At 38.3% G+C, this 17964-nt stretch overlaps 1 protein-coding gene across 5 annotated transcripts in view; it reads left to right on the forward strand.

Annotated features, from left to right (window-relative positions):
* ATG10 (autophagy related 10) overlaps window positions 1-17178 on the forward strand; it is a 195857-nt gene extending 178679 nt beyond the window's left edge. For all 5 annotated transcript variants that reach the window (XM_070411470.1, XM_070411471.1, XM_070411469.1 and 2 more), the window contains 3 exons: window positions 15590-15687; window positions 16346-16461; window positions 16786-17178. In XM_070411470.1, the coding sequence (XP_070267571.1) occupies window positions 15590-15687; window positions 16346-16445 (198 nt within the window). In that variant the 3' untranslated portion in view covers window positions 16446-16461; window positions 16786-17178. The remainder of the gene's footprint in view (window positions 1-15589; window positions 15688-16345; window positions 16462-16785) is intronic.
* The last annotated feature ends 786 nt before the right edge of the window (window positions 17179-17964 follow it).

Here is a 17964-nt window from a genome sequence, read left to right on the forward strand (position 1 = left end):
CTGTGTACATAACTATGAAAAGTAAGACGATGGGTAGATATTAAAAAAAATTGGAAGAAATCAACCTTTAAGAAGAAGGGAAAAAAAGAGCTCAAGGATGACCTAGTCTGAAGCAATTATGAAATTTATTCTATTTGCTGGCCTGAAGGGCCAGGGGGAGAAAATAATCATGAGCCCAGAACTCAGCCTTTAAATCAGGGTGTAACCCCTGGGTTCATGTGGAAAGATGGTGTTTCCTGCTACCAGTTTTCTTTTTTGATTTTAGATATTTTGGGGGGTCCTAGACCTTGTTGTCTAGAAAATAATGAACTAGATCCAAACTATAAAAATAAGTTCTTAAAATCTCAACAGAAGTTTCTACGGAGAAATGAAAAAAAAGGAGAGAAAAAGATTTGTTCAGGAAATCAGATTAGAGTATACAGTTTTAACTTGACATATTAGGTTGCTTATATATTTTTTAATATATTTTATTGATTTTTTACAGAGAGGAAGGAAGAGGGATAGAGAGCTAAAAGAGAAACATCGATCAGCTGCCTCCTGCACACCCCCTACTGGGGATGTGCCTGCAACCGAGGTACATGCCCTTGACCTGAATTGAACCTGGGACCCTTCAGTCCACAGGCCAACGCTCTATCCACTGAGCCAAACCGGTTAGGGCGGTTGCTTATATTTTTAAAAATATGTTTTTTATTGATTTTTAGAGAGAGAGGAAGGGAGAGGGGAAAGGGAGAGAGAGATAGAAACATAAACATCAATAGGCTGCTTCCTGCATGACTACTGGGGATTGAGCCCACAACCCAGGATGTGCCCTGACCAGGAATAGAACCAGCGACTTCTTAGTGCATGGGTCAGTGGTCAATCATTGAGCCACACTGTCTGGGCAGGTTGCTTACAATTTTAATAAAATATCTTTAAAATCAGAAACCGCCATTTTCCCCCATATATATCAGTTTATTCCTCCCTCTAATACTTATTTGCAAAATACCAGGATACAATCATTGTCTTTAAAAAAAATCTATGATTACATTTTAATGTAGAAAGTATGACTTCTTAATACTACAGCCTGTTAGTAGCATTTTTTTTGTTACCTAGTTTCAAATTATTAGCAGTCTAAAAAGTGGGAGAAATATCTTATCGTAGCTAAATTTCTATAGGTCAGATCTTTACCTAACATTTTTTATTAGATTATCAATAACAGATTTTGTAAGAGGTTTATCACATCCTTAGAAATTTTCTTCATGGAGTCTCTTTTGAGAGATTATCTAAAGAGAAAAACTAAAGAAATCACTGGGAAATCTGCTTCTGGGAATAAAAGGAATCTTTTTATTATCAAAGTTGGGTTGGAAGCAAGAAGAAAATACATTCCTGTGGTGCTTTTATTAGAAATTTGCATGGATTATATATCTAAAGAGAAGCGTTATGGTATTTTTAAAAATCATCTTGAAGATTCATCTGTACGCTTTTCAGTTGATTTAAAATTCTATTTGGCACCATTACCACGAGTAATTATACTAAGAAACTGCTACTTTATTTTGTGTTGCTCATAAAATATCTTCCTATGTGATAGTTGTCAGACATTGATATTTGGTTATCAATAAATTAGGCTGCTTTGTGTATTTGTTTTTGAAAATCCTTGAATTTTCTGATTGCTGACTCATCACTCTGTTATACCCCAACATACCTAGCTCTAACCTGGTGCAACTGTTTAGTATCTCAGAGATAGGCTCCTAAGACAGAATTGTCACCATCATGTATGTAATGTAATGGAAGGAAAAAAATAATGCTTGGAAAGCACAAGCTCCCAATTGTTTTCCTTTAAGATGAAAATAGAATAAATGTAATGCCTGCACGTTGTTCCATCTAAAGTAGTGCATTTGGTCTTAGCAGGCTTGGCACCCATAGGGAAACCCTAATTCTATTCTTGAATCTGGGCATGTCTCAGCTCCCTCGTTTCTGAGTGTCATGACCTTGGATTAATGACCCCTCTGAGCAACAAAGTGGGTGGAGGCTGGATGAGGGTCCTTCTGTCTGGCCTTCCTAACACTCGGGTTTGGCTGGAGACAGAGAGCCCGAGTGTCCTCTGCTGACAGCACCGCCCATCAGGTATTTGTTTTAAATGCATGTTTCCACCAGAACAGAACATTTTAATAAAAACACTGATATGGAACATAACAAGGCTTTTAAACAGAGACTTAGAGCCCTTTTTCTTCATTAAAATCTGTTTTTATTTTTCTTTCTGCGATGCTATATAAAATCTCATCAATATACAGAATCATTCTGAGTCTCAGATTTTCTCATTTTCTCTGGATGAGAGCTTTGATTAGCTTTTTACAAGTTCTTAATTAGTAATTGGCTTGCTGTTTTGGTGGGGTGGGTTTTTTTTGATGTCTCTAATAAGTTTATATTCTATCAAAGAATTCTTTGAGGATGGTCTGAAATGTGCTACTCTGTGTTAAGTTACAGAATATTATAATTCAATGTTCTTTATAAAATGCAACCAACAAGTGCTATTAGGATTAAATGTTCATTTCTTCTTTTTGATGCTGGTGGCTGGGGTGGGTTGTTCAGTCTTATCATCATGCCTGACCTAGTTGTGCAGCCATTCCTGTTTAATTAATAGGCATTTGCATAAGCTCTTTTTTCCCCCCAGCAAGCTTTATACTGGTCTTGTTGGTTATCTCCTTTCACCCTCTGAAGGATCAGCAGTGCTATTTCCATTTTGCATATCAAAATACAGAGAGATTAAATTATGTACAACAAATTGATAACTGAGTAAGTTTGGGAACTCAGAGTTCTGGCATATTAATAGTGTTGCTTAAAGCTACAACCTATATAGACTCTATTAATATATACAAGCTCTGCTCTCTCCTCCAGGAGTTAGAAATGGGATTGCCAGCCGCCCAGGGAGGGAGCCCTTTGTAGATTTATGCAGGTGTGGGAGAATTCACTGCTCCACTCCCTCTGGATCCATGAAAGCAAAGTTTTCTCCGCAGAGAAGAGGGTGTCTAAGAACTATTGCTGTGATGTCTGTAATTTTTAATAAAAATTCTAGGAAGCCTGGTGGCTTCTGGATCGCATACAGTTTTAAAGAACTGTCCTGTTTCTTTTCATTTGAATTAACCTTCCCCCAAACCATTAGAATTTCATTTTTAATTAACTGGCCACAAAATGTCAACAGGTGCAGCTAGAACAAAGCATAGCTTCACTTGGCTCCCCTGCCCATCCAGAACTGAGGAGAAACTTGCTGACCTTTCTGAGCATTTGGGCGAAACTTTTGTGTCTTTTCCACATGTTTTCTCTTAAATATTTTCTCACTGTCTTTGTATCTGTATCCTCACTCACTTATTAGGGATAGAAATCTGTACTTGGATATTTCTTCTTTCCACCTCTTTTCCCTGTTTTTGTCTCTCCCCCCCCCCCCGCCCCCCACAAAGGTAAGAATTATTTGTACTTAAAACCTTGCTTCTATGTCTTGGATAGGTGTTGATTATATCCAGGAGATACTTGGATCTTACAGAGATTGCCTCAATCATTTAACAGCACCACTATTAACACAAAGAAAAATAAACATTTTTTTCTTCTCCAAATGTACCAAACTTCACAGTCTTATTTAAAAGATGGAATTCTGTGTGTCTCTCACCTATTAAACTTGGAGTAGCCTCTTTCTGTTGTAAATCCTGCTTCCACTTTCTTCTCTTCCCCCACTTAAGTCCTGCCCAAGTTTTAAGGTCTGGGCCAGGTTAAGTCCCATGTCCTCAGAAAGTCTTTGCTGCCCGCCCCCCCCCTCCTCCTGCCAGATAGAAGTGATCTCTCCTTTCTCTGAATTCCCATATTCCTAGATTTGTACCTTTTGAGTTGTCTGTTGTGTGTTCTAGTGATTTCTGTAACCCTTGAATTACAGGTGCCCTGACAGAGCATGGGGAGAGATGAGGAGAGGGGATGAGATGTCCTATTTCATTTGACTCAGGTATATTTTTGGAGACTCAATGTCCCTCTCAGCTCATGAAAACATATACCCTGTGTACAGTCTGGTGTTTCTGACTGCAGGGATTCAACACAACACTACAGAAATGGCACAGGTACAACATGTATTAGATCTGTAGAGTGAAATAGTGGTTGAGTTTCAGGCATCAGGATCTCACTGTGAGTATTATTCTATGAGTGTTCTTTCCATCTGCGGGGTCTCAGACCTGGGCCACCTCTGCATCTGGCTTTCCTGTAGTTTACTGGTGACTCCTCTCTGGCCTGACACTCATGGGCCTGTCTCAAACACCCTCCACCTTATAATGGAAAGTACCTCATTCTTTCCTTGTGCCACCATGATCCCTTCACTGTCTTCTCTCCAGTGGGAGCCTCCCATGCCTCCTCTCCAAATGACAAAGAAAAACCCCTCCCACGGAGGGCATCTCTCTTGCCAGCTTTTCTTGTTCTTGGTCACAAGCCCTCTTACTCACCCCATCCACCATCAGGACAAGTAAAATTGCTGTTCTCCCTAGGAACCTGCTTTTCCATTCTGTTTGGAAATCCTAAGGGAAAGGAAGTTAGTGGTAACAAACTTACTTGACCTTTGGAACTCTCTGCCTTAGAGATGCAACCCAAGACTTTCAGTACTGGAGGTGCAACTGGACTATAAGCCCCAGGAGGTGAGGTGATGGGATGCTGTTTTTATATCTTTCTAGTACAGAAAACTAAATTTTTGCCCAGCCACTGTTGCTCAATGATTTAGTGTTTACCTCTGAACCCAGGAGGTCATGGTTCGATTCCATTCAGGGCACATGCCATTCAATGTCAGGAGACAGCCATTCAGTGATTCTCTCTCATCATTGATGTTTCTCTCTCACTCTCTCTCTCTCTCTCTCTCTCTCCAGTCCTCTCTGAAATCAATAAAAAAAATTGTAAATAAATTAATTAATTAATTTAAAAAATAAATTGTAAACTCCGTAAGAGCAGTCTTTGCTTCTGTCTTGAGTGTGCTTACTAGTATATCACCAATGCTTAGAACAGTGCCTGGCACATAGAACTTGCTCCCTAAATATTTGTTGAATAAATGAATGGGTGGGTGGATGGATAGGTGGATGAATGCAGTAAAAAGTACATGAGCCTGGCTGGCATGGCTCAGTGGTTGAGCATCAACCTATGAAACCAGACGTCACAGTTTAATTCCCGATCAGGGCACATGCCCAGGCCAGTGTGGGGCGTGCAAGAGGCAGCCTATCAGTGATTCTCTCATCATTGATGTTTCTGTCTCTCTCTCCCTTCCTCTCTGAAATCAATAAAAAAAAATATATATATATATATATTTTTTTTTTAAAGTACATGAAGCGATAAAGGAGTGAGCTAAGTAGAAAGGCATGAGTATATTATATGTTTTAGTAGTACTTTGCTTGCCACTTAGTGGGACACTGTGGCGTGGTAGAGCGTAGGCTAATTCAGAATTAAAATGTGCATCTTGGTGTATCGATTTATTTAGTGATGATTTAGGATATTATTTTATGTGAAAACCAATAGATTTTAGAATATATGCATAGTTGACATAAGTTTTTATGTGGAGACTTATTTTTAACCATGCTTTCAAACCCTCTCCTTTGCTCTTAGATCCAATTTGGAAGAAGTATTTGCAAAACAAGTACTGAAGTTTTTATCTTATCTGGGGACACCTATAAATGTACAGGAAGTATTGTCCTTTGTTTTGTGACAAAGAGAAAGAATACTTCTGTCCCTTTCATGTCCCCACAGCAGCATAGGGAACTACTGGTGCTTTCTGCACAAATATTCCCCTTTATGAGACATGCTGCATGTGCCAATAACAATTTACTTTGGCACAGTAGGACGTCCTTGTCTATGCAGTAATTCCACAAATATTTATTGAGTGCCTACTAAATGAAAGGTGGTCCTGGATGCTGAGACTAAAATAGTAATCAGAATACCTCCTCTTCCCTCAAGGACTTACAGTATGGGAGAGGAAGACTCCTGTAAACAGTCAAGTACCTATGCAGAACAGTGTGGAATTAAGCAGAAGGTTTAAGCATGGGGTGCAGTGGGAGCACAGAGGGGGGGGGCACCTGATGCAGGATTGGGGGTAGAAGAAAACTAAGATCTAGTGTTCACCTCACAACATATATAGTTATCACAATATTGCTGACTGTATTCCATATGCTGTACTTTATATCCCAATTACTATTTTGTAACTGCCCATTTGATACAAGACTTATTGAGGGATCATTTTGTAAGTTATGTAAATGTCTAACCACTATTCTATACTCCTGAAATTAATATTGAATATCAACTGTAATTGAAAAATAAATAAAACGTTTTTAAAATAAAAAAGCTGAGATCATGGGAGAGAAATGGGCATTAGTTGGTAAGGAAGGGTGGGAGGGTTTTGTAGGCAGAGGGAATCACATGTACAAAGGCCTGCAGGTAAGAAAAAGCAGTGTGTTTGGAGAACAGCAAATAATGTTTAGTGGTAAACTGTGCATAAATATAGTAAATACTAGTATTCTAATTCTGAATAGGATTTTTAAACATAAAAGTGATAAAATAAATTTAAAAGGAGAAAAAGTATAGATTTGATTATCAATTATGATATTCCACATCTAAATTATCATGAACAAATTTAAAGACAAATGAAAATCTGGAAATTAAAAATATTTTGATTATTTCAGCAACTTTTATGAGAGCAGGGATTATCTGTTTATATGCCACTATATACTAACATTTGACCCAGTGCATGGCTCACAATATGGTTGAATGAATGAAAAGAATCAGTATCCTCAAAAGGTCCTAAAGAGCTAATGTAAATCAATACGAAAACCCCTGAAGTAAGAAAATATGAATAGACATTTCACCTTGGAGTCATCCTTAGCTCTTTTATTTTATTTTTTCCCCATGCAGCATATCAAATTCCTTAGAAAATCTTGTTAGTTCTACTTTCTTTTTTTTTTAAATATATTTTATTGATATTTTTACAGAGAAGAAGGAAGAGGGACAGAGAGCTAGAAACATCAATGAGCGAGATCGATCAGCTGCCTCCTGCACGCCCCCCACTGGGGATGTGCCTGCAACCAAGGCACATGCCCTTGACCGGAATCGAACCTGGGACCCTTGAGTCCGCAGGCCAATGCTCTATCCACTGAGCCAAACCGGTTCGGCTAGTTCTACTTTCATAATAAGAAGATACCTGACCATTCTCCCCCTACCACACTAGCACCTCGTACAAGGCACCATCATATCTTGTCTGGGCTACTGCAGTGCTCCCTAGCTGCTCTTCCTGCATCCCCTCTTGCCATTTTACAATATCAAAAGTAATATTTTCAAATGTGGATCAGAACATGTCACTTCATAGTTCAGAATTTTCCAAAGTCTCTCTATCACTCAATCCCCTTTCATTTCACTGGACTTCACTGGTCTTGCTGTTCTGTGAGCACTTCAAGCACTTTCCCGCACTAGGGCAGTAAGGTCTCAGCACGTCTCATTCCCTAACAGAACATACTCATTTCCCAGAGAGTTACACGGTGCTCTTCACTTGGTCAACTCGCTCTCTGCTCAAATGTTACCTCTGCAAAGAGGCCTTTACCTAAAATAGTGCTAGCCATCATTCTCTACATATTTAAAATGTGTTCTCTTTCTTCCATATGACCTTCGCAGTCTTACTCTGTATAAACATATTTTAAAAAGTACAGATAGCCTGGCCAGCATGACTCAGTGGTTGAGTGTCGACCTATGAACCAGAAGGTCATGGTTCGATTCCTGGTCAGGACACATGCCCGGGTTGTGGGGTATGTAGGAAGCAGCTGATCAGTGATTCTCTCTCATCACTGATGTTTCGCTCTCTCCCTCTCCCTTCCATTCTGAAAGCAATAAAAAATATATATTTTAAAAGGCCATATAACTTGTAGATTAAACACAAGTCTCTTTCATGTAAATATGGAGTTGGAATAATTACTGTATTTAAGTACTAGTAGTTGGTCACAATAAAAAAGTACAGAATAATAAGCTGTTAAGTATGAAGGCCAGCAGATATACCAAATTGAGGTATCAGATCCTCATAGTCATATATTTTTGGTGCAAAAATATAAAATAAATATGTTGAATATATTTTTTTAAAATTGGAAGAAAATACTGAGAATATGATATAGGAAGAAGATACTATAATAATGATCAGGCAAATTTAAGGAATAATCAAATAGAATTTTTAGAAAGGAAAGTATATAATTAGAAGGCCTACACTAAAAAGCAGATAAAGTTAAAGAAAGCATTGATGTATTAACAATAGAATATGAAGAATTTACATACATTGTAGCAAAAACTGAGAAAAAGATGGTCAATATAACAGGTTCAGAGTACAAGGGAGAGAAAAGGACAAGAACATGTCTAATAGAAATTCTAGAAGAAGAAACTGAAGGATACTGATATTTAGATTCAAAAAGCTCAATAAATCCCAAGTAAGATAAATTAAAAGAAATCCACACCTAGACACATGATAGCGAAGCACCAAAGAGAAAGAGAGCTGAAAAGAAATGGCAATTATACTGACTTCCACACAGAAAAATGCAAGATGGGAGAAAATGGGCTAATAAAGTGCTGAGAAAACATAATTGTAACCTAAAATTTTATATCTACAACACTTACTTTTCAAAAATGAGGGCAAGATAAAGCATTCATTATATGGGACTATTTACTAGTACTACCTATAGATCTTTAGAAGTATCTATAGGTAGTAAACAATAAGAAAATGATCCAAGAATAAATATCTGATAATAGGAAAAAATGGTAAGCAAAAAGAATAGTAGGGACCCTGGCCAGGTGGCTCAGTTCATTGGAGCATCATCCCATATACTGAAAGGTTGCAGGTTTGATTCCCAGTCAGGGCACATACCTAGCTTGTAGGTTTGAGGATTCCCAGTTGGGGCACGTATGAGAGGCAACCAATAGATGTTTCTCTCTCCCTCTCTCTCTCTCCCTAAAATCATTAAAAAACATATTCTTGGGTGAGTATTAAAAAAAAAGAATAGTAAAGTGTGAGTAGATCTCAACACACATTTGGGTTACAAAGTACTGATAATATCTAATTTATGGGGTTTAAAAACAAAAGATATAATTGAAATACTGAACAACAGTAGTACAGAAATCAGGAAGGGGTGATCAGTGTTAAACATCCTAAGGTACTTGTTTAGGAAAAAGGCAAAGATATTGAATAATATCTTTGTGAATTTCATTGAGTGAAACATTTACTTAAAATTTGTGGGATAACTACTAAAAGTTTAGAAATATAATATGTATTTTTCAAATTAATTAAAAGAGAAAAAGCAGTCAGGGGAAAAAAAACAGAGCCTACACTCAATCAATCCAAAAGAAAGCAACAGAGGAGGAAAAAAAGAAACCAAAAGAAGAAACATTAAAAGTAGAATGAGTAAAAAGTCTAAAATAAGATGGGAGAAATGAAATCAGATCACAGAGCCTGTAAATGAACTAAACACTTCATTTAAGAGACAGATTATAAAGGTGGATTTCTTTAATAAAATCCAACTATGTTCTTTTTACATGAAATACCGCAAACACAAGAACATGGAAATATTGAAAGGTGAATAGTGTTTTAAATGTATAAGGTAAATAGAAACGGGTGTGGCTATACTAATATCAGATAAAAGTCCTTTGCTGGCAGGAAGTCTAATCAGAGATGTGTGATTATTTCATACTAAAGCTTCATTCTCTAGGAAGATATAGTTCTATGAGTTTAGATAAAAGCTTCAGGACCTATAAAGCAAAATTTTCCAAACTACAAGCAAAAATGGACAAATCAACTTCTCTTAGAAATTGGTAAATCAAGCTGATAAGGATATAGAAGATGTGGACAACACAGTTACCTTACTTGATCTAGTAACACATGGACAGCATTATAGCCAACAACTGAATATTACATATTTTATGCATATTCTTGTAAGCACCCATGGAATATTTAAAAATTAAGAACAACAAGATAAATCCAAATAAAATATATGAAAGGGACTAATAAAAATAAGTACAGAAATCAGTAAAACAGAAGACAAAGATACTTAGGGAAGATCAACAACAAGCACATGGCAGGGAGTGGCACGTACTAGGTACTTGATAAATATCTGTTCACACTAAAGATTCATTCTTTAGGAAGCTTTAGTGTTGAGTGAATAAAAAGAAACAGAAAACTACAAATGTGTGTGTATAAAAAGTCTGAAAGGAAATTCACCAATGAATGCTTACATCTGAGTTGGGCAGTTATTTAAGTTATCCTGCTTTTACTTTTTGTGTTTTTTTTTTTTGTATTTGCTGAACTCTCTCTATGGATTGCTCTTTTAATTTTATGAAAATGCATTATTTTTAAGTAAAAAGTAGATTTTTGAAGAGGTGGACTAGAGAGGATTATCCTAGAGGGAATATCCTTGACACCAACTCTGGTCAGTGGGGTGAGGAGGTGCAATGTAAGGGTGTGGACTTGCTTTGCTCCTCACTACAGGGATAACTTTAAGCATAATCTCTTTGAACCTGTTCTCCAAAGTGGCAACAATAAAGCCTCCATCAAAGAATTATTTAGATAGGTGACCTCGTACAAAGTACTTAGCACAGTGCCTCGTACTGTAGGTGCTCAACAGCCATTTTCCTTTCCCTGCTTGAGGGAGAGACCCTCCCTATAGCTAAGGAATGTGCCCAGAGTGGAAAGCAAATTTGATCAGTTTGGAATGTGAAACTGGATGAAAGCTTAGTACATGAAATTATATTTGTGCCCTCCTGGAGAGCCGAGAATATTAAGATACGAACCAAGTAACTCATATTTAATAGATGTAAGAATGAAGGTGCAGTATTATCATTTCCTTGTGATAGTCATATCTAATAGTTCTGAAACCAATTCCCAAAATTCATGTCAGACTTATTTTATGAGACATTTAACCATTGCTAAATTAAATTTCATAAGAGAATGTGTCTATATAACTTCTCTGGAGTTAGAGATAGAAATCTGACCTATCATTTCTATTTTCACGGAAAACCATTTAGCAGAACTTTGTTCCAGTAGAAGTGTTTATTGAGTTGTAAGCCTAACACAGTTCATTGGCTGCATGTATTTCCACACTGACATTTTTCTCAGCGCAGATTTGCATCAGTTCATTAGTACTGACAGCAGATGGTAGCACTTTCACACAAATTTACCTTCTGAATTGATCTAAGAAATGTCACTAAAAAGATCCTGACAGTTTTGATGTTCTTCCATTTCTGAAAATGGTATGTTAAATAAATAAGGTGTAGGATTTTAGGTTGGGTTTTTTTTTTTTTTTTTTAACTCCAGCACATAATTCCTAAACCAACTAAAGACAGCTTTCATCTCTGATTCTGGCTGTTTGAGGGAGAAAGTAGAAAATACAGATAATCTTGCCTGATAGCATAAGACTTAATAAATCTCCATGGCAGAAAAGTGGCTTTTGGAGAATATTATCCAGATTGATTGTCTACACTGATCAGATGCTCCAAATTATTTTAAAATTATCTATCTTACTTTGAATACAAATTGTTTGGCTTGCAGGATCAGCTGATTGAAAGTGACTGAAAAAAATAGTATTGGCTCAGGTTGCAAAGCTAATTCTGTCACTGCTGCAGCATTAAGATACCCATACCAGTAAGCACATTTTAAAATTACATATCCTTTGTCTTTAGTTAGGGTTAAATCTTTATATCATTACAAGACAAGAAGACTTAATATTTGATAAATGGATGAATGAGGGAATATATGAATTCTAATCACACCAGGAAAATGTTATATTTTCTTCATTATGCAACCATTATTATATTCTTAATAATTCAAGGCCTATGTTTAGTAATCTTACACATTTGGAAACAGGATTTCTTTTGAGTATTTTAAAAAATCACCTTCTAGCTGTATTTGAATACTGACTAGTTCATGATTTGGTTAATTTGCCACAACTAAGAAAAGCTGATACACTTGAGAAAGCATTGAATGTTGACTATATACAGTTTAACCATGCCATTAATTATGGATGCTTTTGACATATTGCTAGAAAAGTGGTCATGATTAACAACATACTTAAAGGATTTATTTAACAACAAGAAGGAGCTTTTGGGTTCCAATTCATTAAAACAACATCCTTACTAAGATTCTAACAATAGGAATGCAAGTTAATACTGACTTAAATTAGCTAAAATATAGCAACTCTGTTCAATATATTTCCATCACTCTGTCCTTTGTGCTATTACTGTCATGTATCTTATCTAATAAAAGAGAAACATGCAAATTGACCGTACCTTCGCCACACTCACAAGCCACGCCCACCAGCCAATCAGAGCGACTATATGCAAATTAACCCAACCAAGATGGTGGCTGGCAGCCACGGAGCTGGAGCAAGCAGGAGGCTTGGTTGCCCTGGCAATGGAGGAAGCCTAGCTTCCCTCATGCCCTGGCCAGCTGTTGGCTCCGCTCAAGGCAACAAAGTTTCAATTATAGAAGATAAATAAATCCCAGATACCTGCTTCCAGCCAGCCTCCACTGGGAGCTTGGGTGGCTGTGGGGCTTGGCCAGCCTGCAAACAGCCATCAGCCCCTCACCCAGGATGGCCACACCCTCATGGGGTTAGGGTCCCCACTGGGGGGCTTGGCCAGCCTGAAAACAGCCATCAGCCCCTCACCCAGGCTGGCCAGGCACCCTAGGGGGGACACCCACCCTGAAGAGGCTGTGGCCAGCATGCAAACAGCCATCAGCCACTCACCCAGGATGGCCAGGCACCCCAGCAGGACACCCCCTCCCTGAAGGGGGTGTGGCCAGTCTGAAAATGGCCCTCAGCCTCTCACTCAGGCTGGCCAGGCACCCCAGCGGGATCCCCACCCTGATCCGGGACACCCTTCAGGGCAAACCAGCCGGCCCCCACCCATGCACCAGGCCTCTATCCTATATAATGAAAGGGTAATATGAAAATTGACCCTAACAGCAGAATGACTGGGAATGACTGGTCACTATGACACACACTGACCACCAGGGGACAGACGCTCAATGCAGGAGATGCCCCCTGGTGGTCAGTGCGCTCCCAAAGGGGGAGCTCTGCTCAGCCACAAGCCAGGCTGACGGCTGCCAGTACAGCGGTGGTGGTGGGAGCCTCTCCCGCCTCCTCAGCAGCGCTAAGGATGTCTGACTGCAGCTTAGGCCTGCTCCCTGCTGGCAAGTGGACATCCCCCCAGGGCTCCTGGGCTGCCAGAGGGATGTCTGACTGCCAGCTTAGGCCCAATCCCCCAGGGAGCGGGCCAAAGCCAGCAGGTGGTCATCCCCCGAGGTGTCCCAGACTGCGAGAGGGCACAGGCCAGGCTGAGGGACCCACCGGGCCTCTAGTACTACATACATATATATATATATATATATATATATATATATATATATATATATATATTATAAACCCAACACTACAGTATTGTAATTTTTGTTTATATAATCTTATGTCTATTTAAGTAAATAAGAGAAGAAAAACTACTTAATTTTCTGTATTTACCAATTATGATGCTTTTTATTTTTTTCCTATGAATTTGTATTGTTGCCTGAAGGACTTCCTCTAGTATATCTTATAAGGGAGCTCTAATAGCAACAAATTCTCAGTCTGTTTCCCTGGGCAAGTATTTAAATTACCTTTATTTTTTGAGGGATGGTTTTGCTGGATAAAGAATTTTTGGTTGACATCTCTAGGTTTTTTGTTTGTTTTTTCACTCGGACTTTGAATAGGCCCTTCTGTTGCCCTCTGAACTGATGAGAAGCTAGTCATTATTGCACTGTTATTTCTCTTTATGTGGTGAGTCCTTTCCCTCTTGGTGCTTTTAAGATTTTTCTTCTACCTTTGGCTTTCAGCCTTTAGACTATAATGTATTTACCTGTGGCTTTCTTTATGTTTCTACTTAGGGTTTGTTGCACTTCTTATATCTGTAGATTAAATTTTTTTAATCAAAGTTTAGAAGTTTTAAGTTAGTATTTTTTTCAAATATTTTGCCTGCTCCTTTCTGTCTCTCCTCTTGTTACATGTATGCTGGTATGATTGGTATTGTCCAAGGGACGCTGTTCATTTTTTTTTTTTCTTCCATTCTGATTGAATAATTTATATTAATATGTCTTCAAATTCACTGAGTCTTTTTACTGCCATCTCATATCTACTATTGAACCTATCTAGTGAATTTTTTTATTTCTGTGTTGTACTTTTCAAATCTAGATTTTTCATTTGGTTCTTTTCATAGTTTGTATTCATTAATTGATTGTCATTGTCATAATTTTTACTTTTAACTCTTTAAACAGTTTCTTTAGTTTTTCAAACATAGTTATAGTAGCTGTTTTGAATTCTTTGTAAATGCAATATCTGGGCCCACTCAGAGTTATTATTATTATTATTATTTTATGTATTGGTTTTGGTATACAGGTTAGTGGTTAGACAATTATATACTTTACATAGTGTTCCCATTGATATTTCCAGGAGCCCAACTGGCACTACACATAGTTATCACAATATTATTGACTTATTTCCTATGCTTTACTTACTTCCCTCTGACTATTTTATACCTACCAATTTTATTAATGGATTTTTTCTTTGGTATGCTTCACACGTTTCTGTTTCTTTGCATGTCTCAAATTTCATTGAAAGCTAGACAGTTTAGATATTATACTGTAGCAATTCTGGATTCCAATGTTTTCCCCTGAAGGTTGTATTTTAGTTTTTGTTGTTATTGTTTTTGTTTGTTTTAGTAACTTTTCTAGGATTTATCTGCAGAACTTGCCTCTCTGTAACTGTAGTCATTGGTGTTTTTGCTATTTTATTTTTTATTCTTATTTCCTGACTTCCTTGGGGTCACCCAGCTATGTCAATATAGCTTGCTGGTTAGCCAGGGATTGGACAGACTGTAAGTCTTCTATCCTTTGCCAATGGATGTGTGTGGGAGTTGGGAGCATGCTCAGATTTCAGTTAATGTTCAAGTTCGTGTCAGCTTTTACTTTCCATCAGGCCTTCTCATATCTCCCCTGCATATGTGTGTAGTTACCCACCAGCCAGGGATGTCTAGAGAACTTGCCTAGTCCTTCTACGAACTGTCTCCTCTTCAGAATCTCCCCATTAAATTTCTGGCTGGTCTGCTGCTTGCCTCAACTGGGATCACAACATCTGGCTGGCAAAGCTGTGGGTTTAATTTTCTTTTCATTTAGTACCATTTTTGCTATTTGTATTGCCGGTGTCACTGGGCAGTAGTGTTTGCTGTCTGTTGCAAATCGGGTCAGCCCTGCTGGCAGCACAGCCACCGGTTCTTATGGCCAGCTCCTTTCTGGTAAAACTTACTGTTGATACAGTGGGTGGAGGTGGAAGGGGATATGGAGGTATTTCTAGGCCAGAAGGCTGCAGGCTCTCTCTCTGTGCTAGCAGCTTTTTATGAATTAAACATATTTCAAATTTTTTTATTTGCCTTTGGTTGATTTTCACAGCCTGGAATGTAAAACAAACCTTTTATTTTAAAGGAGTAAACCAGATCATGTATTTTAACTTTTTCAAAGTAACTCACACTGGCCATCCTGGACCCACTCTCATTCTTACAGGAGCATCCCATACTTGGGCAACCCTTTTTTGTACTCCATCCCTGCAAGACGAATGAATTTATGACTCCCGTATTAAAGAACTCTCGAAAAATCAATAGGTAAGAAACACCATCAAGATACATTGGCGTTAACTCTTATTTTAAAAGTGTAAATCTTTTTATGTGACTCTGGAAGCTAAGCTAAAAAAGAAATATTCTTTGTAATAATAATAATGGCTAACATTTATTGATTTTTACTGTGTGCTAGGCACTGTTCTATTCCAGATATATTAATGCATTGGATTTTTATAACGCCCCTATGAGCCAAGTTCTATTATTTTATGCAGTTTGCAGAGTAAGAAGCTAAAGCATAAAAGGGTTAAATGATTTGGCCAAGGTCAGAAAGCTAGTTAAGTGGTGGAACTGGGATTTGAAAATTGAAAAACCGGGCATTTTGCCTTAGAGCCGTGCTCTTCATCACTGCACTCTACTACCTTAGCAAATGCTATAAATTTTAGGTGTAAAATTGGAATCATCAAGGGGACTCTGGAGTCCCAGTGCCTTCAACTTTCTTAGTGAGGGATCCTTACACTATTTTTGGAGCTTGAGTCCTTGTCAAGCAATGGGGCAGGCTTTGGAAATGCTGGGGTTTCAAGTGGTGGGAATGCATCTTTGAAGAAAGCCTTGTTTCTTTTATTTTCAATAACTGATTTTCTATCATTCGTCCAAACTACAATGGAAGTACATGGACTTGCCTGTGTTTTCACTTGTTTCCCAGGAATGTCAACTACATCACGTCTTGGCTGAGCATTGTTGGGCCAGTTGTTGGGCTGAATCTACCTCTGAGTTATGCCAGAGCAGCCTCTCAGAATGAATGAAATGTCGACTGGCAAGGTAAAAAGCAAAGCCTGGACTGAGTGTTTGCTGTTACAAAGACCCTGGTGTCCGTGTTGCGTGTAGATACGTTGTCCCTGCTGGCCCCACCATATATGAAGTTTACTTTCATATTTCATAGGATGATCACTGACTTGTTTCTTAAAACTTTCCAACCAACTAGCACCCAATCATTTAGGAAGCATTTTGCTACGCTGTAAGTGACACTCATACAACAAAAGACTGAGTGGTTTTATTTTAGAATTGATATTCTTGAAATAAGTCTTTACTGCTCAGCTAACCTTCTTTTATTCTCTTGGCTTTTGTTTTGTTCTTGTTCTTCAGATTCTTCTGTTGAGCCGAAGAGCTTAGAAATTGCAGCATGAAGAATGCTGGAAGTTTATGGCTGACCCTGATTTTAATGGGACCAATGCCATGAGTTTTCAGCTCACCAAGATTTTGACATGGATTATTTTTTTCCCTTGGAAGCAAATATCTGCAGCAACTGGTATACCATATATTTAAAAGAAATACCCAAAGACAAAAATCAATATAAATAGCAAAAAATGAATCCAACTCAATAATAGAAATGCTGACATCATTCAGGCATTTTCAAGTCATTCTTTCATGTCTGAGACTTGTTTTCTTCACCTTTAGTATGAGAATAACAAGCTACCTCAATAGGGTTGTGTGAGAGCCACATGAGATCATTAATAAATGGAAAAATATTATAAAGCATTATGCAAATATTTATTATTTATTATATTATATTCACCTTTCTTATATTTGATTGTTATTCCCCAGTCTGTCAGTAAGTTTACTAGGCAGTAAGGTATAAAGATAAACCTAATCGGGAAGAATTTTTGGTTGGGAGTTGCTTGTTTTGTAACTAAGAGAGAAGTGTAATTGGCTCTTTAGAGCATCTAGTTTAGTGTCTGTTGCTGAGGGATGCACTTTAGAATCACCGAGGCTGTTTACAAGTACAAATGCTGGCTGCCACCATCTGAAACAGCCTCTCTGGGCGATTCTGATGCACAGACTTTGGGGAACCACTGGTGTGGATGTGTGGCATTTATCTGTACTGTTTTGGTCTCCTGGAAGGCCGCCTCTGATTCTGTGGATAGCTCCAGCAACCTGGACTGACTTGCTAGCATGTGTCTGGGCATTGCCCCGAGAGACTTCCCGGTAGTAAGGAAGGCCAGGAGGCAGTTGTTCACAAGGAGGCCCTCTGGGGTGAGCGGTTAGGGTGCAGGGTGAATGGAAGAGAACTGTGACAGTTCTTCCAGTCTGTAGGTTAAGGGCTGAACTCTCACAGAGGGAGTGGGAGTAGAGAAAGGGTTAATTCGAACTGCTAGGAAAGCTAAAAGTAAATTTTAAAATGCTGATCTGCACATATTCATGCTGGAGTGAGAGCCTGCTTACATGCTTGCTGGGCATTTTGGTATTTACCACTTAACATCTTTTCAACTTCTGCAAGGGATTTCCCCCCCACTCTCCCTAATGGAAACACAGATTTCTCAGCAA

This window comes from Myotis yumanensis, unplaced genomic scaffold (genome assembly GCF_028538775.1).
Source record: "Myotis yumanensis isolate MYYU_CA2020_CCGP unplaced genomic scaffold, mMyoYum1.0.hap1 SCAF_4, whole genome shotgun sequence".
Lineage (NCBI taxonomy): Eukaryota > Metazoa > Chordata > Mammalia > Chiroptera > Vespertilionidae > Myotis > Myotis yumanensis.